At 39.5% G+C, this 24,827-nt stretch overlaps 3 protein-coding genes across 6 annotated transcripts; 1 reads left to right on the top strand and 2 right to left on the bottom strand.

Annotated features, from left to right (window-relative positions):
- The first annotated feature begins 430 nt into the window (after window positions 1-430).
- LOC139787482 (uncharacterized) lies at window positions 431-7,424 on the top strand. The gene is made up of 6 exons (XM_071726583.1): window positions 431-439; window positions 713-970; window positions 1,534-1,670; window positions 2,216-2,660; window positions 4,850-5,036; window positions 5,552-7,424. The coding sequence occupies exons 1-6, from the start codon at window positions 431-433 to the stop codon at window positions 5,791-5,793; spliced, it is 1,278 nt and encodes a 425-aa protein (XP_071582684.1). The 3' UTR covers window positions 5,794-7,424.
- Window positions 7,359-15,877, bottom strand: Pect (phosphoethanolamine cytidylyltransferase). Of its 2 annotated transcripts, none has more exons than XM_071726721.1 (6): window positions 15,582-15,877; window positions 12,672-12,809; window positions 11,790-11,969; window positions 11,276-11,702; window positions 10,771-10,991; window positions 7,359-9,800 (listed from the first exon to the last, which is right to left on the bottom strand). In XM_071726721.1, the coding sequence occupies exons 1-6, from the start codon at window positions 15,626-15,628 to the stop codon at window positions 9,794-9,796; spliced, it is 1,020 nt and encodes a 339-aa protein (XP_071582822.1). In that variant the 5' UTR covers window positions 15,629-15,877; the 3' UTR covers window positions 7,359-9,793. The 2 variants fall into 2 exon arrangements, with proteins under 2 accessions (XP_071582822.1, XP_071582821.1); XM_071726720.1 differs by having other exon boundaries at window positions 7,359-9,787.
- Window positions 15,878-17,979: 2,102 nt separating this feature from the next.
- On the bottom strand, window positions 17,980-24,606 carry LOC139787544 (probable ATP-dependent RNA helicase DDX5). Of its 3 annotated transcripts, XM_071726712.1 has the most exons (7): window positions 24,447-24,606; window positions 21,985-23,204; window positions 21,596-21,655; window positions 19,393-19,623; window positions 19,081-19,251; window positions 18,654-18,822; window positions 17,980-18,536 (listed from the first exon to the last, which is right to left on the bottom strand). In XM_071726712.1, coding segments are annotated over exons 1-6 (1,833 nt in total). In that variant the 5' UTR covers window positions 24,449-24,606; the 3' UTR covers window positions 17,980-18,536; window positions 18,654-18,673. The 3 variants fall into 3 exon arrangements, 2 of the variants coding, with proteins under 2 accessions (XP_071582813.1, XP_071582814.1); XR_011722656.1 differs by lacking the exons at window positions 17,980-18,536; window positions 18,654-18,822; window positions 19,081-19,251; window positions 19,393-19,623 and adding exons at window positions 20,147-20,412; window positions 20,755-20,925; XM_071726713.1 differs by lacking the exons at window positions 17,980-18,536; window positions 18,654-18,822; window positions 19,081-19,251; window positions 19,393-19,623 and adding an exon at window positions 20,147-20,925.
- Window positions 24,607-24,827: the final 221 nt, after the last annotated feature.

Below are 24,827 nucleotides of genomic sequence, written 5' to 3'. Positions count from 1 at the left end.
TTATCATTAGGACAGAAAAAGCGTAAAAATCGCAATTTTGTCCCATTTTTGTATTTGATATTGTTTAAATAAATTATTAAAAAATTGAAAAAGAAATATATTAGCAGAAAAACTTAAAAAATCATAATTGCAATTCTCGATGTCATAGAAGTGTACCATAAAAATTTCATTCATTTTTACTGTACAGGAGCAGAGATACATATCATGATCTTTACATGGGAAGTATATCTATATATATACAATTTCTGTAACTTTTAAAGCAAATATCTCAGAAACGGGTCAGACAATCGATCGCAAATTTAACACAGGTTTTTGGAATATATAAGTGCACAATCTCTGTAAATTTCAGCTTTATCCCTCTATTTTGACATAAGCGATATACATTCTTAAGACGATAGCGCAAAGGTCGAAAGAGAGAGGACGGCGCACAATGGATCGAGTAAAATAAATTGTCGGACATAATTTCAAAAAGAAATTTTTCGCTCGCCGCGGTAAAAGACCGAGAAACGTTAAAACGCTGCTTCGGGGCATCGTTCGGGAGAGCGACAGAATAATCGCGCGCGCGACAGTTTCAAGAAGAGACCGTGGAAACGGTCGCGCCGTGGGATGAGAAGCGGCAATTCACTCCCGCCGTGCCGCCCTGAAATCTCTTCCGCCGCCGCCCTCTCGTCCTCCGATCGCCGAATGATCATCTTTGACTCGGGCGTTTCAGGTCGCCGCCGCCGTTGCCCAGGATTACGAGGTATCGGACATTCAGTGCAGCGGCGCGGGATCGGCGGCCGATCTCCTGACAGCGAAGATCAAAAGGCCGGTCGGCTTCAGAGGCGCGCCGCTCTTCGCGGACGACAGATCGGCGAATCCGCTCGCTGACATTCACTGCCAGATCAGGCCGGACCCGAACGATCCGCAGGAGGATAACTACTTCCTGAAGGTGACTGACTTCTCCCGATGCGGCATCCTCAAGAGAAACGTGAGTCATCGAGGTCGATCGGGCGAGTTACGCGGAACGCGATTTTTACAGGGGGCCCCCCCGTACGATGACGCCGCCGCCCGCTCCGTTCCCCCTGCCCCCTCCCCCCGTTCGGAACTTGTAGCTGACGTCGCACAAACGGAACAGCCTTTACGGATCGCGATCGGTCGATAGCGTTTCTAATTCGCAATTGATTCCCTCTCATGAGTCTCAGAAGCTATAATACTGCTATCGCATATATATACCAGCGAAACGCTTTGTGCGTCCAATCGGATCGTATCAGGCATCGGATGCCGTTATAATATTTCGAGAAGCGATCAGAAGCGATAGCTAACGCTCGGATTAGCCCGCTAGTTGGTAAATACGTCCGAGTTTAACTGTACCGTTCGTATAATTCCGCGCTTCGCGGCTACAAACGTCCTACATTTTGAACGCTCGGCGCGGCGCATCTCGCGGGGGACGTCCTTGTAAAAATTGGACCGTGTAACTCGCAAAAATCGCACGTTATTAATCAATTCTCTTATGCAACGAGCTATTATCATCGCGATTGATCGCCACCGCAGGGATTCATCCACCTGCGGGTGTGGTTCCCCGCCTTTCCCGGCGTGGTGATGCTGGCCGACCAAGAGCTGATCCTGATGTGCCGACCGCCCGAGCCGACGCTGCTCAGGCACAAGGCTGCCGGTTTCGCCGGCACTTTGTAAGTCACACGCATTCCGCGTATAAGTATATATACGCGATATCTCCGTCGAAATCTCGCGGGTAATGGACGAGCATTATTTCCGCCACGCCACGCCGCGTTCGCGTATCGCGTCCGCCGAGGAGCGGCATTTCTGCGCGAGTTCCTGCCTCGAGGAAACGGTTATCCGCTTATTTAATTATCATATTTCATAATAGCGATGCAGACGTACCAAGCGCCGTCAAAAGCAGGAAACTTGAACGTATCATAATTGTCTTTTATCCTTTGCTTGGACGATCTATGCGAATAATCGCGGCATCCTATAAGAACCAAGAATACCTTCGTCTTTCCGCGATGAAAAACTGAAGACGATACGATTGTTCATGTAAATTAATCATTTGAAACGTTAAGGAGAGTAATATACGTATTATTAATTTATATGTAAATGGGAGAGATTTTTGTGGCAAAAATGTAGAATTAACGATAGCTGCAGATATAACAGCAAGAGAGAACGCAACGTGCTGAAGCGACGACGCGCGTCTGCTTTAAAGGGTTAATCGTTTCAGTCCGCACGGCGCCAGAGTGTCCGGAGTGGTGGAGGAGACGCCGGGCCGGCTCGAGTACGAGGTGGCCCTTTATCGCGAGGCGACCGGCAACGTGTCCGATAATTCGCAGACGGTCGATCAGGCGGTGCCGATCGGCACGAAGCTGCAGCTGCGCGCCCGCATCAGTCCGGACAGCGCCTGGGGATACATCAAGCTGCTGGAGGTGACGGTCAGTCCTGATCCAGATCAACCCCACGCCCCCGGTAGCGTCGTGCTCGTGAAGGATGGCTGCAGGAATCGCGATTTTGCGTCCATCATTCCGCATCAGCCGGCGAGGTACCGCGAGCGCAAGAACGAGGTCTTTCTCGACTTCGAGGCGTTCCTGCTGAGCTCGATGAGAGAGCGTTCTACCCTTTGGATTCACTCGCAGATAAAAGCGTGCATGGAGCCGCAGGACTGTCAACCGGTAGGCGATAATGATTTTCGATAATATGATTCATTGATAATAACTGAAAAAGAACCGTTATGATGTACAATCAATTAAAGAGAAAAACATCATTTACGATCCGGACTAGATCTTGGTAGCTTAATAATAATAAAGATAGACAATAAGCTTTTAATGTATATTTACCTTAAGTTTGTAACCTATATTTGTTTTTTGTTAGTTTCTAATAATATTGAAAATTAGATTTATAATTTTTAATATTTTTATAATATTAATAATAAAATTCTACAATTAATTAGAGAAGATGCCATTTTCGGTCGGGCTGGATCTTGATAGCCTAATTATAATATTTCTGTGTAAATTTTATACATATAACTTTTCCAAACTCAGTAAACTGCGTGACGATTTTTTGTCGGTCTTTAAAGAACAGCTCTTTTCCACAGCAATAATCGATTTAAATTTTGGTATTAAGAAACATCTTTATTAAATGGCAGGTTAATAAGCATCTTTATTAACCAGATTTGAACCTAGCTGGGGTGATATTTTTCGCAATAAATTCTTTGTGATTTAATAAGGATGCTTATTAGTATCAAAATTTAAATCGATTATTTATCGATTTAAGTATGTGGGTTTACTGTTCGAACAAAAAAGGGCTGTGTTTTAAAAACCGACAAAAAATCGGCGCGCAGTTTACTGAGTTTGGAAAAAGTATACAAAATTTGCATATATAATGTTATTATTAGACTATCAAGGTCTAGTCCGGGCCGTAATAATGTTTTCCTCTATAATTGATTTTCATTGAATACTTCGTGGGATATGACGAGTGCCAGAGTGGTGTCTTGAAATTGTTTGCCGTAGGAAATCTCGTTTACTGATGATATTTAAGAACTGGAGTAATTTATAATAATGCTTTATTTTTGTTTTAATTATCTTATATATAATCATCATTATTTGATTAGATTTATATTATAGCTTGGACTTGTAACAAGCTTAAATCTGGCTATCTATCCACTTGCATTAATTAATTAATTAATTAATTAATTAATTAATTAATTAATCTTAATTAATCTGGTTATATCCATTTTGTACTAATTCTAAGACATCTTTATAGAATATATCTTAATTTAGTATCGTAACAAAGTATCGTAAAATTCTAAGCAGTTCAGAATTTATTTTTATTAGCAACGTAGACTCATATCATATCCATCAGCCCAGCCATTTCTTAATTATTATTCAGCAGAAAAATATAAATTTTTATTTTTAATTAGCGTCATAATTATTAAATTGATTATCAATTTAATTACGTGTGCTATTTCGACTTTAGCTTGAGACTGTGTTTCGAGACCGATATTACTCGGCGCGGCGGCGCGCAGTTTGCTGAGCTGGAAAAAAATGTATACACAAAAATATTATTGTATAGTATACACAAAGATCCAGCCCGACCGTAAAAGGCATGTTTCTATTACTTGTTTTTTTAAATTTTATTTTTATCTAAATAAAACGCTGAACAAGAGTCTGTCCGCGAATTAAAGTTTAGAACTGTTAATACACAACAAAAAATATATTTTTTTATAAGAGTACTAGTCAAAGATAATTATGCTGCATAACTCGCTCTGCAATACGATGCGTGTTACATACTGGACATACTGTCTACGTATTACATACTAGAATGAAATCATTTTAGCGAACTCATCTATATTCGAATGCATTAAATGTACCGGCATGTTTCACGTCGGTAAAATTTATGACAGAAAGAAAACGCGATAGTTTTGAAATATACATAACATGTATGATGTGCATACCAAAATCCATTTTCACAACGGATGTAGGCGTGGCATTCAACGTCATAGATATAATCGAGATACAACAAATTAACTATCTGAAATGTGGAAAAATCTCTTGCTTATGAATCTTACATAAGACGATTCGTAGCTCGATAAATCTAGAAGTCGCGATGGAAGAGATATAAATTGCCGTAGCCACAAACATTATCTGTGTCGACAGCACGTAATTTATGTATTTCATTCTATCATTTCAATCTCTATACTTCAACCTACATCTATATTACATCGCCTACGTTACATTAATTAATTCAAATTTGTTCATTTTAATTGTTACAGTAATCTTCCGTGACTTATCGAGACTTTCTAATTAAATACGGCAAATGCCTGTTATCTATCGCGTATTATGCTAGCCCTTTATTTTCACAGGACTTCTGTCTCGATCTTTTCGAACCTTCGGGACACGGGAAGAAGAGGAAGAGAGCCGTCGAGGCGAATGTGGAAGTATTAGGCGAGTTCCTCCCGAAGGTCGAGCGTTTGATCAAAAGGTACAACGACTCCACGCCGTACACGAAGTTCAAAGAAAATATTGAGTACACAGTGATGATGCCGGATGGTAAGCTTCATATCTTTTAATCACAGAGAAATTAAATCCCTTGACTTTGTAATCGAGATTGATCTCTCTGATGTTAATTCTCGCGAGACTGTGATAAGATTTACGTGTAACTTATAAATTCTGCAGCGAATGCATCGAGATTAAAATCCGCTCTAGATCAGAAGTCGGCAAAAGATTCATTGTTTTTTTAATGGTTCGCGTAATTATTATTTATTAATTTTTACGCTAAATTCGAAATTCAATAATAATTAATTACTATTATATTTTGAATTTCTTGTTTTAAATTAATTATTATATTTAAAATTTGTTCAATAAAAAATATATTTCCTCTTCCGTTATATGACTATACTTGATGATCGTTCTCTTATATGGTTACTAGTTAGCCAGCAAAGTCCAAAATATTTATCCGGCTCTTTATGGGAAAAGTTTACCGACCTCTGATCTAACGGGAAAAAGCGGGAGGGACATAAGGCGATCGCTATAATTCTAATTAATATTTCCCCTCATTATCGTAGACCTGTACGACAAAGTTACGGCCGGCCTCGAAGGTAGCTGCGGAAATTTTCTCTACGTGGCGACGGGATTGGGTGCTCTACTCGTGTTATCGGCCTTTATCATGTGCTACTTGGCGTCGCGTCTTCACAATCTGTCCTCGACGGTGCAGCAGAACAAGTCCATCGACGAGCTGGTCCGAGACCGGACCAGGAAATATTGCGACACCACGCCCGGCTACACCGGTCGTTCGACCATGCAATAGAGCGACGCGCGATTAAGAGAGATACATAAATCACTCGCGCCGAACACTCCTCGCCAAGTTGTACGGTGTAACACGCGCGCATATCGTACAGGGTATAATTAATGTAACGTTACTTGGAGACACACTAGGACGTTTATCTGCGAGAAGGAGGGCAATGTCATCGTTTACGAGCCACTTGACTCCTCGCTTCGAAAAGCGCGAGATATTTGTCCCACTTCAGTGGCGATGAGATGTATCTTACTTTCATCACTGATACGATAGTCGCGTACCGCAACTTCGTCGAGGAGCGATTCCAGCAGCGAGCACTGAATTAACGTTCGGACAAGCGAACGTTGCCGCCCACCGTGGAACGAAAATAGTTCTCGTAACGAGGAGGGGAACGCCCGGTGGCAAATGACTGTGCTTCCCGTGTAGAATAAAATCAATTTAACGACGAACGTTCGAGTGAATGTAAATTGGGAATTCGTGAAAAGAATCTGTCATCGGATTTGAACACAGAACATCTGCTTTATCTTGCGATGTAGATGCGGTTAGACTAGACTTAGACGTGTTTACGTCTTCATGAGGAAGCACTTTTTAATTTTTCTACATAAACACAAGAAGCACATAGAGCCTCTCTATCTCTTGCCTAATTTTTCACCTTTTTGATTCTAAGTAAAGACAGCGTTCAAGAAGAACAATTTCTGTTCTGTGTTGTATGATGTTAATAATGCATCACTTGACTGCTTGGTCGAGTCTTGTTATCAAACAGTTAGACGAAGTGAGAAAAATTGCTAAAAACTGGGTTATACTTAATCGCGTTTTTCTCGCGAACCTTATTCGTTTATTAGTTAACTTGTAATGCACTATTCCCCAAACATTTCGCGCACATCATGCAATTTCCGTCGAAAGTTTCACGATCTGTCTCTCGATATTGCTCAAATACGAAAACAATTAGTCTCACTACGATGAGTCTCTCAAACGTGCAATGCTATCACGTGACCTGATCATGCGAGCGGATCGCTCGTGTAATAGGATAATAAGAACCTCGCCGAGAATGCGAAGGAACTCGAACGGGAAAAACATTTGGGGTGGTTGCACGAATTTATCTCACCTTGTAAATAAACACAATTGCGGCTCGCATTTTACAGCATACCTTTTAACAGCGCAGATGTTTTATACGTATATTATTACGAGAATCTATATATAATATATCGCAATTAAGTAAAAGATATTTTGGAGGAGGTCTATGACTCTCAAGTTCTGAATCAATCTGTTTCTAATAGAGGGACAAGAATTAATAGGGAGAAAAAAAAGTTAAAGTTTGAGCGAAGAAAAATTACCTTGTTCGCCGAATTATTATACATTCAGCTGAGTATGTTAAAAAGCATTTAATATACGCCTGTATTGCATGTTCAAAAACTTGCGTATCTCTTGAAGTTATCTTAAGAAACGCTCTGAAAAAGAATGGAAGTTTTATATATTTAACAATAATGCTCATGCGAGAGAAAGAGAGGGAGTAAAACTAATCGCGAGGACACGTTAATCGGTCAGTGAAGGTAACTAAGAAGCGGAGTACACATTACTTACGATTATTGTAGATGTGACCGTGTACAATGACTATTTATTATAAAATAAAAGGTTAAACAATCTTCTGCGTGCTACAATCTTTGTTCGGTGTCGAACTCTCTATCTGTAGAAAATCACGAACTGTACAATTTTTTTTGTCTTCCAGTGTAATCTAATTCAACTGTCGCTTACAAGTTTATCGGCGCCAATGCCATTGCCACTATGTTATCAGGTCGAGGAACCTGTTCGCGTTATATAGGATGTCCCAGATTCTTCGTTCAATCGTAGATTGCCCGTCGACTTGGCCGTCGATGCTTACGAAAGCTTGACGGACACTTGTCAGTCCTCGCGATTTAATACCTTAATGAAGAGAGCTCCAATCTGGAACATCCTTAAACAATCTTCGTGTACGACAAATATCACGTATTTTCTCTGTTCATTCTTCCACAGGCGCAAACAGTTCAAGTTCGGAGATAAACGGTAACTTGGTTTTCGTTCAGTCTGTACGACGTGCGCCGTAAATCTAACTTCTTTGGCTCCGTTATTTTTGGGCATACGATACTCTAATATCTCGCATTAGAAAATCTAACACTTAAATTACGCGTCATAATTTGTTTCGATGAACAATGCTTGTCGTAAAGTTAAATTAGCTATCCGGCCGGGTGTCTTACGAACCGCGAAGTTCGGTCTCGTAAGTATCGCCGTCTAGTAAATGATCTCGGTTGTCTCGGTATCGCTAAGAAACATGCGATAGGCATTTGTAAATGCTTAGGAACTTCCAATTAATTAGACCGAATCACGAGCCTAGCTCATTTACCTGCCAATCTCGGCTATTTCGTAATTCTTGGATAAAAGACTATGGAATACTCGGAACGCGTTTGCATACACGCGTTCCGATATATTTTCGCTAATTAAACATATAAAATATTTCATAAATATAAGAAAACATACACCTCATATTGCACAATGAGAATTCCTTTGAAGATCGAACATGTCATTGTTTCAGTAAAAAATTCAAGCTATAATCCGTAATATTCGTAACTTGCTTAAAAATATTGAAACTCCATTCGAACAAATAACAAATGCTCTAACGTATGCGAAAAAGATAAAAACGACAGAATGATAAAGACTGCGTTCGGGGAGCCCGCTATTAGTGCTATTGCATCTTTATCGCTTATCAAGTGTACAACAAAGATAGAATAAGCAAATAGCGCTAATAGCGCGCTCCCCGAACGCAGCCAAAGTGGTATGAAGATTATCGCACGATGAAGGAGAATAGTAGCGAAAAATAGTTGAAATTCAACACCTCGACTTGAAAAATATTCGATCTTCGTTTCTATATCGCGTCTTACATGATTGCTTATACGGTAATTGTGATTATTTCCGATATTTGAATCAAGCAATGATATCACAACGTGAACATCGTGAGAGAACAATAATTACGAAGCATACTTACATTCAAAGGCTTTGTAACATTTGGTATACCTTTAAGACAACTCTTTAGAGATATGTTGAGATATATGTAGGATGTGCCAGGACTATGTTCTAGGCTTGCGATAAGATTAGAGATAAACACGAAGTTAAATTACTTTAGTTTTTGTTGAAAAAATCCGCTGAAATTAGTTTTGAAACACAATACGATTCAATAAACGTATCTCGAGAATCAAATTTATAATTGCCATTTTAATTAAAGAAATTGGATGTAGCTTGAGACACCCTTAACTTTCGTTTCTGGCAATTTAGTAACCGACAAAGTTCGAACTTTTAAATTAATTATTATAGCAATTACATAATTATATAATTATTTTATAATTATATAATTATTATGAACTAAATAGATTTAGTTCACTACAGATAATCTTTCTAAAAAGTTCACTAAATGATTAAAAAAATATTAATTATATATATATATATATATATATATATATATAATACATATACCATTATATATGTATATACCATACCATTTATATATATACCATTTAAAACCCTAAATAAACATTTAAAAAATAGAATTAAAAGTGATAAGAAATCCATAGGACGAATGACGATAGCCCTGGCACATCTTGCATATAAAATGTTCACCTGATTTCATGATCGTCATCGTTGTGCACCAATTTCTGATAGCGATATTGCAATAAATTAAAACTAGCGCGTGTTTCACGTCGCTAATTAATATTTCTATTAGCATACTGATTGATTATAAATATTCATTTCAACTATGTAAGGCATTTCGAAACGATAAATTGAATGTCGGTGTGACATCATATTTACAACATTGACTTTATAAAATCTGATAATCACGCATACACACTGCGAATGTTCGCGTAAAGGAATTAAAACGAACAATTATTCAATCCTGTCATTTTTCTCAGACTTGATGATGGCTTCGTAAGCGGCAAGCTCTTTTTTCTCCTTCCTTAAATTTCTATCCTCGTATTCCAACCTGCAATTAGACGCTAGATCAACACGTGATAGGAATGCTCGCAGTCGTTGGGATATGTGGATTTTGATTATCATCAAAAGAGGCTACTATATATATACGATGTATTGCAATAAATGAGAGAATGGAGCAAAATGGAACTCAAGAAAATACTTTGCAAGATGAACGTAATTACATATCCCATCAGAAGCAGTAAATGAATGAATGACAACAAATTATAATGAGACGTAAGTAAATATGCGTTTATTGCAAATTGAGTAGAAAATACAGAACTGCCAGGTCTGTCCCAGATTGCTTAATTAGGTAATCAACGATTGCTTAATAATTGAATAAAGAATACAAAACAACCAGATTTTAATTATCAACATTTGTTGAAATTCTTAATAACCGTACAAAGCTCGTTCGGCCTGGGGGGATAAAAAGCAGAATATGACAAATTAATATGTAAATTCTTTTAACTTTTCGGCGTAATTAAAAGCTTTGCAATATCAATTTTATTAAAGATGTTTAAGTTATTATAGAATAGGGATGGAATATGGAGGAACATATAAAAAATATATTTAGTTTTGTAGAAGTCTAAACAAAAATGTACATAGTGACTCGAGAACGGAAATTAATATATTATCAAATCGCAGTAATATATTGCTCATAGAATAATAACGCGATCAGTCACTGTGTGTATACTATTTTCTCAAATAATTATACGTAATATAATTGTACCATAAATGTGAATAACAAATATATATATATATATATATATATATATATATATATATCTTCTATTTAAGCAAATTGAAAATATCGTTAGCAATATGTAAATTTAATGTAATTAATTTACTCAAGAATTTTATAACTAAAGAACATAAATACGATTACATATAAACTATCATCAGGAATCTTTTATAAACTGAAGTATCAAAAAATTATTAGAAAGTCTAATAAAGAGAACGTATACATGCATAACACGTCTGTAAGATGGAACATACCTGTGAAGAATGATCCTTTCAACGATTTTTTCCGTTGTCATGTCATTACCGCTATCTAACAATTTAAACTTATTTTGCCTCTTGGGCTCCGTGTACGGATCCGATCCATCATCGCAAGGCATTATAGGCGTTTGTCCGTGACACACGATAGATACGTTAAAATGTTCCATCAGATTTCTTGTCACCGCATACGGCGCTCCGATTACAACTTCATTAACATACTGTAAATAAGAAAAGAGAATACAATGTATAAAAACTATGTGACATAACTCGTTTCTGTTATCTCAAACAGTGGCGTGACCTCAGACGTGAATTATCAGTTTTTTTTACACTAGAAAATATACATCGCAGTCTTCTGAAAACTACACATGTCGCATCTATATTCATATATTGAGTAACCTCATATGTTAATGTACAAATCTGTATTTTTCCACTCTATCGTTTTCCACTTTATCTCACGCGGATACTTATTAAAAATCTCAGATCGGTGCAAAAAAAGGCTCACCTTACACGCTAATACACTGAGAACCCGTTCGTGAAGATTCATGATAGGATGATTGCCGCATTTATATCGATTAACAGCGGGATCGGTGTGTAGACCGACTATGAGGTAGTCCCCCTCCTTTTTGGCGACCTCCAAGAAATCCAAGTGCCCCACGTGGAAGAGATCGAACGCGCCTGCCACGTACACGATCTTATCGCCCGGCTGCGGACTCTTGCCGTCGCTGAACTGTATGATTTTCTGTGTGGTCGGCAAAAATTGCGAACAGCCGGTCCATGGACTCCGAGCGGTTCGATCCTGACCCATGCTCTTGCTCGGTTCTCTGTCGACACTGTATTCGTTGTCACCCTGTCGAAAGTGTTGTCGTGTCATCAGTAACATACGTCCTACAAGATCGGTCGTCGAGACGCCGGCAGTACGCTGCACTTCTCTAAAATATCAAAACCTTCTTAGTAAAAGACTGTATAATCTTTTAAATAAACAGCAAAATAATGTTATTTCTTTTTAAGGAAATTACCTGTAACGACCGGCTGCCTTGACTAAATGATACGTGTCCACGCCATCAGCGGTCATTGTAATATCATCGCCGTGAACACAAAAATCACAGTTGTGCTTGTCTAATGTTTCTAAGGTAGTGACATAAGGCGCAGCTTCGACTACTTCGTCTACCCATTTAATGCCGCGCACCATTTTGTACCTAAGGAAAAGAACATTCAGTTTGTTAATCCTCCTAGTTATAAAATTTATATGTAATCGTTTTATCGTTATTTTATCGATTATATATGCTTAAACAGTTGTTCATAAGAACTTTTGCAATTTTAAATTTCGCTGTAGAAGTTTGATATAAAATTGTTATATTCGTATCGACATAATCTTGATAATAATCTATAATTAACACTGGAGAAAGTAACTTATGTAAACGCGGTCGACAAGACACAGTTCTTACTTTGTAGCAACGTTAGATTGTGTACCTTAACTGTTCAGTTTTTTTTTTCTACGCAAGTATTGACCTAAAATATCAAGGCTCTAGCGAGACCTTCCTTCCAACATGATTGTAGCTCTAGAATATATTAAAATTTTATATCCAAACGATGGCGAATATGGGACTCGCATAAACATCTCTTTTGTAATAACTAAGACATACTACAATGTGCTAGAATTGGAGCACTAACGTTCATCATTATGTAATCGCGTTTCCAAGGCATAAGAAAAAAAAACCGTGTACAAGAAGTGGAGAACACATGTATCCACTGTGCTAGCATTACGAGCTTCAAGAGAATAAATGTATAGAATTTGAAAGATTAATTAACATAATAACTAGCTCTAGATGACAATCGAAATCGTGACCAGTCATTATGGCTTACATAATTTCCTAGCTTTAATGAAGCAACAGATATACCTTTCTTGCTCGGTGAAGACAGGAGGACCCTTGTGTCTCGTGATTTCTTCATCGTTGTGGACACCTACCACCAGATAATCGCCTAAAGCCTTCGCCTGCCTCAAGGAATTTGCGTGTCCAAAATGCACCATGTCATAACTGCAATCGAAATTTTATTTGTATTTATTTCGTGTCGATAAAGGGAGAATATTATTAACAAGAATGTCAATAAAACTATTTCAAGTTACGAAAAGAATTACTAGGAGAAAGCCGTTCAACTTAATATAGAAAACTGTGTGGAAATTTTTGCAAACTAATATTGTTTAAATTGTTTGATCACAAGAGAAGATTAAATATTATTTTCACTATAAATGTATAAGCAATAATAGAACGACAAATGCATATTTGTGTGGATTTATACATCGTTTGTACTCCGGCGTTCCATGTTTAAATAATATTAAACTAAAATTTGCGAATTGTGTGCAAATTGCAAATAATTCGACGAAAACGATTTTCCCGTCTGCACAAGACAAAATAAAAAAGCGAAATATTTCAGCGTGAGGATGTTTATGATTATTAATAACGAATATAGTATAATGATTGAATAAAGATATCGTAAAGTAGGGGAATAAAGTAGCCTTGAATGTAAAACAGCTTTGATAACTATTATATCAGTCGCACGAGTCGCGATAACGCGACATATAAATCACATGATAACACAATGAAATACGCATCTGCGCGTATCAATTTCTTTCGCGATTACAATATTAATTAGTATTAAATGACGTGCAAAAATGTGGGAATAGGTAGAGTTTTAAGAAATGTGTCGTGAAACGAAACGTTTAGGTCGACAAATATATAAAAATCTATCGAAATTGAAGAGAGAAAAAAAAGCATTCAAAATTGCAATTGGTATTAAAATTAAAGTATTCGAGAGAATAAAACATTAAAATATCGATACGCTCAAAGCTACAATTTGATGAGTTTTTTGCATCATATCGTCCATCAACGTGATACGTTGATTTTTTCATTTGCACATAAAAACTATAAAATATACACGTAAGCCGAGCAAGCCACAATCAAGGTCTCGCATTCCGAGGGTCTTGCGCCATCATAAAAAAAAAAAAACAATACCGCAGTGAATCGTGAATATCGCATACGAAATCGCGCGATCATGTTTCACCCGCCTCCAGCTACCATTCTCCATTGCTAATCGATTGTCGTGTCAAACGACTCATTTCCTCATGTGCCAACAACATTGATGAGGTATCGATTTATTTTTATTCCAAATACGCAAATGTTTTAAACGCGTCATCCCGCAGCGGAGAAGGACGGACGGGATTCCAGAATCGCTGAAACAAGGGCTTGAATTTGGCACGCCGATATTTTTTCTGCCTTTGGGAACTACGATTTAATTTGAATAGCTTATCATCCGTATTTAAAATTATGAATACTCGAGTAAAAATAAAATGTTAATGTAAGATAATCGCGATTCTTGTCAAAGTCATCATTAAAACTGTATAAAATTATCTTTATATTGTTAGAGATATTTCTATTTCTATATTTTCTCTAAAAATGTTTCGCGTAGACATATATTCCTTACTATATGTATAATATTTAAAGATAGTAAGTACATGAAACTTAAATTAATCGGCGCTGCCGACGACAGACCGGTCTGCCGTGCTCTCCCCGTGCCATTTTACCGGAGCGTTAAACGAGGACAAACGGCGCTTCGAATTGTGTCGCAGTGAACCGGAGACATCGGCGACGATTCTCTATTGCTAATCCGCACAAGTGCGGGACACGGATTTCGGAGTGCACATATGTATTTCGACCCATTCGACTAATCTACTTCGTTAGAACGGAGACACTGGAGAACGCGTCGTTCCTCTTTCCTCCTCTCGTCCACGATAAAACATCTACAATATAAATAAATGTAAACTAAATTATGAAATATATAATCCTCCTCTCTTGTGTGTCCATGATAAAACACCTGCAATATAAATGTAAACTGAATGATAGAGTTATAAAATATAAATAAAAATGTTCCTACAATAAAAATAGAAACCTATAAAGAATAATAAATCGTTTTCTTGCGTACAGCTGAATTCCAGGATTTACACCACACACTTTTTCGGTGCATGAATTATGATAAAGAAAAAGGAAAATCATATCCGCGGAACTGGATCGTCTGAGAGTAAAACCTCTACACTTTCTTTCATAAGTTCAAGATTAAGCCTTATCGTCGTGTTTCCAACTGGAAACTCCAGTTTTTTTTACATGAAAATCTTCTATCAACTACTCTTCTCATCTTCGTTTTATAGCAACTTTTCCAAAATCCTTCTAAACAAACTTTTCTCCTATAAATTTATACCCCTACACAGTCTATGACCGGTTAGACCGTTAGAATGTAAAAATATACGACCTTTAAAGGCTGTATGTAAATTTCTGAAAAAGAAAGGAAAGAATATTTAAATGACGTGTATGAGAGTAATGATATAAGGCGGAAGATTAATTGAAGACAGTGCTGCATTAAGCGCATAAAAACAAAGTATCATTCGCATGCAATCAGCGGTTGCACGAGAGTCAACGAGGAGAACCGGGGAGAACGCGCTGATTCAGGGACTCGCGACTCGCCGTCCCTCGCGATTTCGCTCGCGTCGGCGGCGGGACGGAAGGGTTGGACACGTACGACCGTGTATTAATATCGATTGATCGCGTTCCTAACGAAGCTCGGGAGACGGAGGTAATCGGCGCCCCGCGCTTCGTGTGACACGTCGAGAATGCGATCGACACGTGTGCGCTTCCGTCGGCCGGCCCGGCGGCCTCGCGGCGTCGCCGCTCGTCGCCTCCCTGCGGTCTCCCGACTCCGGTTCGACGCGCGTTTCCTCTCGGCGCGGGTCCAAAAATATCCGTAAAAATGTCGCTCACCATCCGTCGCACCAGACGCGAACCTCCTTGCGGGCCTCCTCCGTCATGACGGGCGCAGCCGGGTATTCCGTTATCAACTGGCTATCACTGACTGGCGACTGCCGTCAGTACCGTCCCTTCCTGTCGCGAGTGACGTCCGACCGGACCGGACGGCTGTGGGGTGATCGCCGGGAGAGGGGCAAAAGGGCAGAGGAGGAGAGACAGAAAGACTCCGCTCGCGCGCACGTGCGAATAACCGCCTGAACCTGAACCGCCACCGATACCGTCGCGCGGCCGACTGCTCGCGTCGCCATTTTACACATCGCCTTTAAAATCCCGCCGCGTCCCGCGTCCTCGCGCCCCTCGCGGCTCGAGGCTCGGCCGTCGGCGTCAATGGCGTCATCAGGCCGATCAGGCGTCATCGCCGAGTAGGGATTGGCTGGCGACGCTGGCGTAACTCCGGGGGAAGCTTGAGACAGTTTGAGACCTTCCACGTCCCACGTCCCACGTCGCCGACGCACGAAAACGGCCCTTGAAAATTGTAGCCGGCCGTGATAATAATGAGTCACACGCATCTGGTTCTTTTATCGATTTCGTAAAAGATGTTATAATTGCGACCGGTTTCGACGCCTATCCATGGCCATGTCTCAATCCCCCCTCTCCCCCCCGTCACGGCTTATTGATTTAAATTTCTAAATGACCAATTCTTTTTTTAGGGGCAAAAGATAAAGGTGTGACGAAATAAATGGCTTCGGTACTTTGAAAAAGAAATTTTGTAGATATAGCTGCTCGCAAATTGCTGAATATTTTATGAAGATGCGAAGATGCTCGACTACTCTCGTGATAGATTTTACCTAGAATTTTACCACATTATCATGATATAGCAAGAATAATGTTCATATTCTTATAAAAATTGTTCTTTTTATATACATATATTTTTATGCGTAAAACAAGCCAGTTATATTGTAGTTCTTAATAATAAAACGAAATGGCAATTTAATTCAATTCGATAGCATCAAGCGATTACGGAATATCCTTTCTGAAATGAAAAATAATCCGATTATTTTAGCAAATTAATGTAGGGCGATTAATCTGTCTGGTTAAACGTTTTGATCTTATTCCATGAATAAGATGGTGTATTAACTGCTAACTCATTTAATTCAGAACTTGCGTCATTTCGTTTGCCATCAGTTCGGAAAACAAACCTGCATGTTTAAATATATCTTTTAGACTCATTGTCAGAGATAGCGAACGTGATCTGACATATGATTTTTCAGTCACGCTAGATGCGCATATATGCTAAATAATTTAATTGCATAATTGCGACTATAAATATTAATCAGTGCTTCATCTCTTCCTGGTTTATATATGTATAAAGTATACATACACTAAAATTATGATATACAATATACGGAACTTCTTTGTTTTAATAAAGACATAGTTTACAGTTTACACGATTAGTGCTTAATCATAATTTCATAATATCTACTATGATTAAAAAATTATGTCATGTCATGTCATTAGGTGTGTTCTATTTAGCTGAACTTCTTGCACAGTTCATCTTTTCTCTTTTTCTCTTCGTCGTGAAAAGAAAAGGAGAAAAGATGAACCGTGCAAAGAAGTTCAGCTAGAAAGAACAGGCCTATTACCCTTTCGCTAGCACTATAGTCTAATAGATATATTGTTCGCTATCATTATAATATAGCAGACACGAAGATATATAATGCAAAATCATTATAGAGTCGCAAAAATATGCGGAAAAATGAATAAGTAAAATTATACTAAATAGTAATTATAGAAATGATACTAAATAAGCTTATTATTCTTCTTAAATTCTATATGAAATGATTCTTGTTATATACTATGCCGTGTTAAAATGTTATTGCGCAAGAAAGAAATAGCGGCATTCTGCACATCCCAATAAACTTATTATAGGTAGCATCGCCATAAATACATGTATACACTGTAACGACAATGTGGATAATTCAATTGAAAATAAGCTGAAAAGCTCGATTATCGCGGAAATGCAGGCGATACAGTCATAGACATAACAAATATTTTATTCCAATGCGATAAATCTCGATGGAGTAAATGTTTTTATTGAGTAAAGGGGCAAATTCCGGACCGGATCGCATGATTCTCGATAAGCAGATTGACCAATGAATGAAGCAGTCTTTCCTGGCACTCGATGAAGATTAATTGTTATCGATAATGGCGTAACGAAATTACCGAGCCTCTCTAGATAGGATATTTCACAGTAAATCTAAGCATGTATATACGCGTGTTTATGATGACGGCATTCAGACATCTATCTTATACGTAAACATGACTTATCAAAATATGTCACATTCTCGCGTTGATTGAATGCCGACTATAATTACACGTTTATACATTAATAATTTACACAACACACATTACAGAGATTTCTGAAAACGTGTTTATGATAGAAACAAATTGCAATTATACAAATAATAAATAAAAATTTATATCGCTACGTATAACGATACAGATATCGTGAAAATAAATATGCACAAGTAAAAAATAAATACGCACACTGCGTTAAAGAAACGTTGGAGAAAAACCACTTAGCAAAGAGTAACGCCACGTTTCAGCTTTTTTTTTTCGTGTCATTCTTACACTATTTTATTGAATGTACAGCGGCAAGCCAATCGAATTTAATACTATATCAGCGACAATCATATGACATAACTGACCGCCTAAATATATTAAGGAGCTATCCTAAGTGTAACACATGTGACTTGCACAATTGATAATATTATAATATTACTTAGAGCTAATGAAGAATTGATGTGTACTAGAAAAGAAAAAAAGGAGACGTATGCTCTCGTGAGAATGTGAGTGTATAATTTATTATTTTTTTTTTTTTTTTGGAACGATTTTCTGCAACTGTGGGCTCGTCGGCTCATATCAATCGTCGACTGCTATTATTCCCTCTGGAACGCAGATGGGAGTATTCTGTTACAAACGAGAAAGACATGTAGACACAGGGAAAATGTCCCGGGCATAATTCTTTCTTATTTAGATAGTTCCATTTCTTCCGCTCTCTTTTCTTTGCTATGTTCTAATACGCACATTTGACCGTTCGTTCGAAGTCAATAGCCGTTCTGTTGCCTGTAGCTGCTTCCGCCATACCCGCTACTGTTTTGACTGTAGCTACTGGAGCCACCGCCGGAAGTTCCGCTCCCGAAGCTGTTTTGAGGGAATGATTTACTGCTTCCATAGCTAGCCCCGCCCATGCCACCTATGTGAAGCGTACACGAGGCGTTTACAAGACACAATAATTTCCACCAAACTATGCTACCGAACGTCACAGCGGTGTAAAACTAAGGGCCGTAAGAAATAGGGAGGTGGAAAGAATAGAAGGGCTAAGAATGTGGAGAGACTTGATTGTATCCGTATTTTTACTGATTAAGAATATTGCCAATAACATTTTCCATTCAGACAAGCAGACAAATTAAATAAAATTACACAATCAATTTTTTAAATGCTTTGAACCCACCGCTACTGCTTCCGGACCATTTGTTGCCGCGATCATTCGCGCCAGTACCGGAAGAGCGGTCGAATCTTCCTCTATCTCCCGCATCACGTCCTCCACGACTACCTCGTGAACCGCCACGGCCTCCGGAACCTCGTCCACCTCCACCTCCGCTGCGTCCGCCATATCGTCCTCCTAATAATCAATCAATGCAAAGATGGAACATCAGAATTTTTTTTAATAAACTTGGATGTAAAGAATATGAAGAATATGGGATCTGGTACAATCGTATTTTCTTTAAAGTCTAATGTAAAAAAAAAAAGAATGAATACTCACTCTTATAAACGCCAGGATTCCTGGATAAATCATACAGTTTCGGGTTGACAACTTGCTTGGCCTCTTCCAGAACTTGGATTAAGTCACCAGCCTTGTGAGCATTGCCGGGCGTGAAAAAGGCGTACGCAGTTCCTGTACGCTGCGAGCGACCAGTACGTCCGATACGGTGCACATAGTCCTCAGAGTTGGACGGATAGTCCAAGTTTATCACAAATTTGACATCCTCGACATCTGCGAGATACAGCAAGTTATAATAGCGGCACACGGAAAATACTTGTTCCTTTGTGGTTCAATTAACTTATAAAGCGAATAGATTCAAGCATTTTACCAGGACGCTGCCTTTGCTAATGGAATTAAAGAATCTGATCGTTATCACTGAAGATTACCATTATCGAGTGTTCTGTACCAAACCTTGAAGAATTTGCAATTACAAAATGTAAAAAAAATATTATGATAATTCATCTGCCGACTCTTCCCTTCTTCAACATGCCGTCACATACTTGACAATTTAAAACGGTACACTTGGATATATAAAGGACGGACAAAAAACATAAAAGTTACCTCATGTAATAGGAAATCTGTGTTGTTTCGAGGTGCAAGTTTTTTTTTTTTTTTTTACTTTAGTTCCATTTGCAATTCGCATATAACATTCAAGTTGACCACAAAGAGCAAGTCTGCATTTAATTACCTGTTTGCGATTAAAGCTGGAAATGTAAATACATTTTTTGGAAATGTAGAGGAATCAGAGCTCAGATGGTTTCTCATGGAATTCTCGCTTCACGTATTAGCGAGCTCTACATTTTTATTCTTAGTCAACATTACACCCTTCTCTCCCGCACCAAAGTATGGATCTGTGTGCTGCCTATTTCGAAATTTGGTCCTTGTACATTGCTTCGGTGAAGAGGTTGGAACACCAAGTGAGCAGCACCTTGCGTTCTCCACTCAACCCCCACATGTACTTCCCGTCAAATAATTAGCATCAAGAACCACGCACCACAATATTGTGAAGACTCCTTCCTACTTCGAAGCCATAATTATTATTAGTAATCGCTATCGTTATTCCATATTGTTCGCCCTAACTTACAGAATCTTTGACAATTCAAATTCACAAGTAATATAAAATGTTATAAGTTTAAAAAACGTTATAAAAATTGCCCACGTTCTCTCTCGTACCGAGTTCTTGAATATCTGCGAGATAAAACGCGGTTATTGATAAATTGTTTAGGACAATATCACAATTAATGCAGAGCGCGACTTGATGCAATTTGTCATTTCAATCTAACGAATAATCGGCAATATCTATCCTTTTTGTTTTTCTTTTTCGTCTTCATGCTAAACGCCCTAACATAACAATTTCCATACTTTGGACCGTCGCAGGTACAGAGTGAGAGTGTTTTTCGAGTGGCAAGGTGGCCGAGGCACAGCGTTTGGTTAGCTTGTTGCGAGGGGGCGGCGACCAGCAGTCACGCCCCGTTCAATTACATTTTCCAAAGCTAGTTGCAGAGTTCTAAGACTCCAGAGTCGCATGTGCCTCTGAAAACACATAGAACAGCACGTTAATACCAGACTGACAGGACTTGTTTCGATCTGAGAGTACAAAATCGGAAGAGATAAACCTGGCTAATCGCTCACCTGGTTCCCTCACTCTTAAAGCTGAAATATTTTGACGTTCTTTTTATATCGTAGCTATCTCTATTATATCGCGTAAGATTTATTTAACATTATTGTTACTGTTCGAAAATAAAATGCGAGGAAAACATTAAAAGAACGTCAAAATCCACTTATGCACTAGCCTATAATAAAGGAAGTTCAGGCTTAGAAGTTAACGAAACGATTAAAACTTATTCATTAATCGTACCGCTGAAAAGACAATGGCGATGTTAATTGCTCAGGTGCACTCTAAAAACGCGCACTACCGAAACTCTCGCTTAATTAGTGGGCGAAACGAAGGAATTAGCGTAAAATTAATGAAACGAAAGGATGTCAATGGCAAAATCAAATAGGGTATTTTAACTAGTCGTTCCTGGAATTCCTTAAGAGTAATTAAAATTATCTCCAGCCACACTGGTAAGGAGGTAATGTCAATCAGTCTGGCACATGCCGTTATCCGTTGCCACATTACAATACCACGACTTTCACAAAATGTGAAATAACCATCGCAGCCTGACCCTTACATCATACCTATGTATCTGCAAACTCTTACCTAAACCTCTCGCCGCCACGTCGGTAGCCACAAGGATGGCAGACCTGCTATTCCGGAACTCTAAAACAACATCTCTTGTATTACAAACATCACAACTTCAAAAAAGATAAATGTAATTAAAGATGAAACAAATAAACATAGAACGTTATTTAGCTCAATTTCTTTTCTTCTTTTGGCAAGTATAAATTCATTGTACGATATAAAATATTAAGAGATTTAAAATATTACAAGATCTTTTATTTATATAATTACTTGGAATTAGAATTTTTTCAGCTTTACTTATTTGAATAAAATTGACCGAAAATAAGATGAAATTTCAAATATTTAAATAAAAAGATCGTTAACATTTGTTTCTCGTGTATTTAGAAGACCATAGCAATAGCACTCACGATTTAATACATAATCTCTTTCTTGTTGGCTTTTGTCTCCATGAATACCAATCGCTTGCCATCCGTATCTATTAATAGCTCTTGTTATATCATCGACTTTCCTCTTAGTTTCCACAAATATTATAGTCTTATTTTCCGGTTCGTTTGAGATCTCTTCCAACAGTTTCATAAGTTTACTTTCCTTCTCGTATTCCTCGCATACATCCACAATTTGCAGAATATTGTGATTGGCGGCCAACTGTAGGGAGCCTATGTTGATCTGTATGTAGTCCGTTAGAAACTCCTCCGCGAGATTACGCACTTCCTTCGGCCACGTGGCCGACCACATGAGAGTCTGACGATCGGGACGTATTTGTTCTACAATTTTCCTAATTTGAGGCTCGAAGCCCATATCGAGCATCCTATCGGCCTCGTCGAGTACTAGGTATGTACATCTACGTAGATTTGTCGTGCCGCGCTCTAAGAAGTCTATGAGACGACCCGGCGTGGCAATGCAAATTTCTACGCCACGTTCGAGGTCGCGCGCTTGTGGTCCCTTCGGGGCGCCGCCGAAGATGCACGTGTTTCGCACCTGAGAAGACATACCAAAATCCGACGCGACTTGCTGAATTTGCTGCGCCAATTCTCGGGTTGGTGCCAAGATCAATGCGATCGGTCCGTCATTCCGGCTCAGTCTGGGCTGATGATTTATGTGAACGATCGCCGGCAAAATGTACGCCAGGGTCTTTCCCGAACCTGTCTGCGCTATACCGACCATATCCCGACCGGACAGCGCGATAGGCCAACCCTGCGCCTGAATCGCGGTCGGCTCGCCGAATCCCTGTCTACGAATCTCGTTGAGAACGTAGTCCGGGAAGCCACCTTCCTCGAAATAAACATTGGGACCTGGAACGTTAGCCCCCTTCACAGTGATCTCCTTGTTGGAACGGTATGACTCCACGGCGTGAACACCCCGCGCCATTACGTTTGGGTGCGGCTGGTAAAAGTCCTTTCTGAACTGCGGCAACGTGCTCATGTCCCATCGTGGTTTACGTAGACGCTCCCCGGGCTGCCGGTTCTTAAAATTGTTGTTCCCGAAACTGCTGTCTCTGTTTGCGCTGCTGCTGAATCTACTGCCGCCCCCTCCGCCTCCGTCGCGTCCGCCGAATCGATTTCCGCGTGCTCCGCCGCCACCACCACCTCCTCCTCGTCTATCAGAACGTTCGCGTTCACCGTATGCCCTTTTTCAAACAAAGCAAAAACCATCATTAAACCTCGGCACCACTATATTAACTATATTAAGAAGAAAGAGAGAGCAAATCTCTATCATTAGGCCTGTTCTTTTCAGCTGAACTTCTTGCACGGTTCATCTTTTCTCTTTTTCTCTCCAACATGAAAAGAAAAAGAGGAAATATGAACCATGCAGATGTTCAGGTTAAAAGAACAGACCTATTACTTAAGGAAACGGTCATAAGCGTGAATTATTTTCTTTCTTGCTGTAATATTTCTTTGCATGTGTTTAGATATTTGTATACATGATTCTACTTTAGCTGCAATATGCTATACATTTGTCCTTGAGATTATTACACGTTGGAGGAAAAATATGTTATTATAAACGGCCAATAGCTCATCGGCGAGCAGGAGAAACTTGTAGGACAAATAATATTTGTTCTTTTGTATCTGAATTCTTGTACCTTTTATCCTTCCTCCTTCCTTCTGTAATTATACATATATCTGTCTCATTTTAAATGCAAAAATTACAACATAGCGCAGCTACAAAAAACGGATCTATAAAATATTAGGGCATAGATATCCTATTGTCCTAATATTATACAAGTATTCTGCAATCCTCCAATTATCTGGAGAAGAGAGACTCGTCTTTCTCTGTTCTCCAGGAAAACTCTCTCCTCCTCATACAGCATTGGAAGACTTTCTCGTACAAACGAAACGTTAGGCTTATGTAATTCAGTTCGCTTATGCTTCCTAATTCCCTAACGATCCATAGTTACGTATCATCACAATTAATTGCCCATCTAGAAGCTTCCTATCGCTATATGTTGCTACCAATCTCCGCTATTCCTTTGTTAATAAATTTCGGACGGAAATCCTCCCTCGCGAAGATCCTCCCACGCGTTGCGAGCGAAAATGTCGTGGGAAAATGTCGCGAGATTTTTTTCCTCAATGCGACGCGTGTCCCCGAGTCTCGAGGGAATCCGCATATCCAGGATGGATATTTTTCGAGTCGCGCGATTCCACTCGGCGACGCGTACATTATTCAACCCCCGAGATCCGGTCTCGCAATATCTCGCAATATCCGTATCGCGAATTCTGGCGATCCATGATTCACCGCGAACGCGACAAAGGAGCCTTTTACCGTTCGCAAAATGGCGTACAAGCGCGATCGGGCAAGTAGCGGAACGTCGAGCGAGAAAAGTGCGAGAACGCGGGCGAAATTCGCCTCGCGTTCACTCGCGCGGACTTACATTGCAGCGGGCGGGAATGTGTCACTGTTTTCCGTGCGATTTCCTTGACGATTGCCGATGTGGGTCGAGAACAATCCGGGCCGGGTGACGAGAACACGTTCGGCCGCTAATGGACCAGCCAGCTAAAGGGACGAGGACGAGGTGTCGGGCCGTGTCGGCGTCACGCTGTCATGGCGGTCTCGGCGAGAAGTAGTCCCTCCGCGAGTCGCGATCGCGCCCCACGGCCACGATCCTCAACAATCGCGTATCCTTTTCCGCGGAAAAATCGTAATACGAGTAGGAAATTCAGCGATTTTACTAAGGGCGTACGCTTTTTCTAGTCCCCGCGCCGACAGAGAGACGAGGAAACCTGGGAAGAATGCGCGAGCGTTCCGCGCCGGA

This window comes from Temnothorax nylanderi, unplaced genomic scaffold, assembly GCF_030848795.1.
Source record: "Temnothorax nylanderi isolate EJ_2023f unplaced genomic scaffold, tnyl_v1.0 TNYL_tig0010_pilon, whole genome shotgun sequence".
Classification (NCBI taxonomy): Eukaryota; Metazoa; Arthropoda; class Insecta; order Hymenoptera; family Formicidae; genus Temnothorax; species Temnothorax nylanderi.
This window is presented reverse-complemented; position numbering and strand designations above follow the sequence as displayed.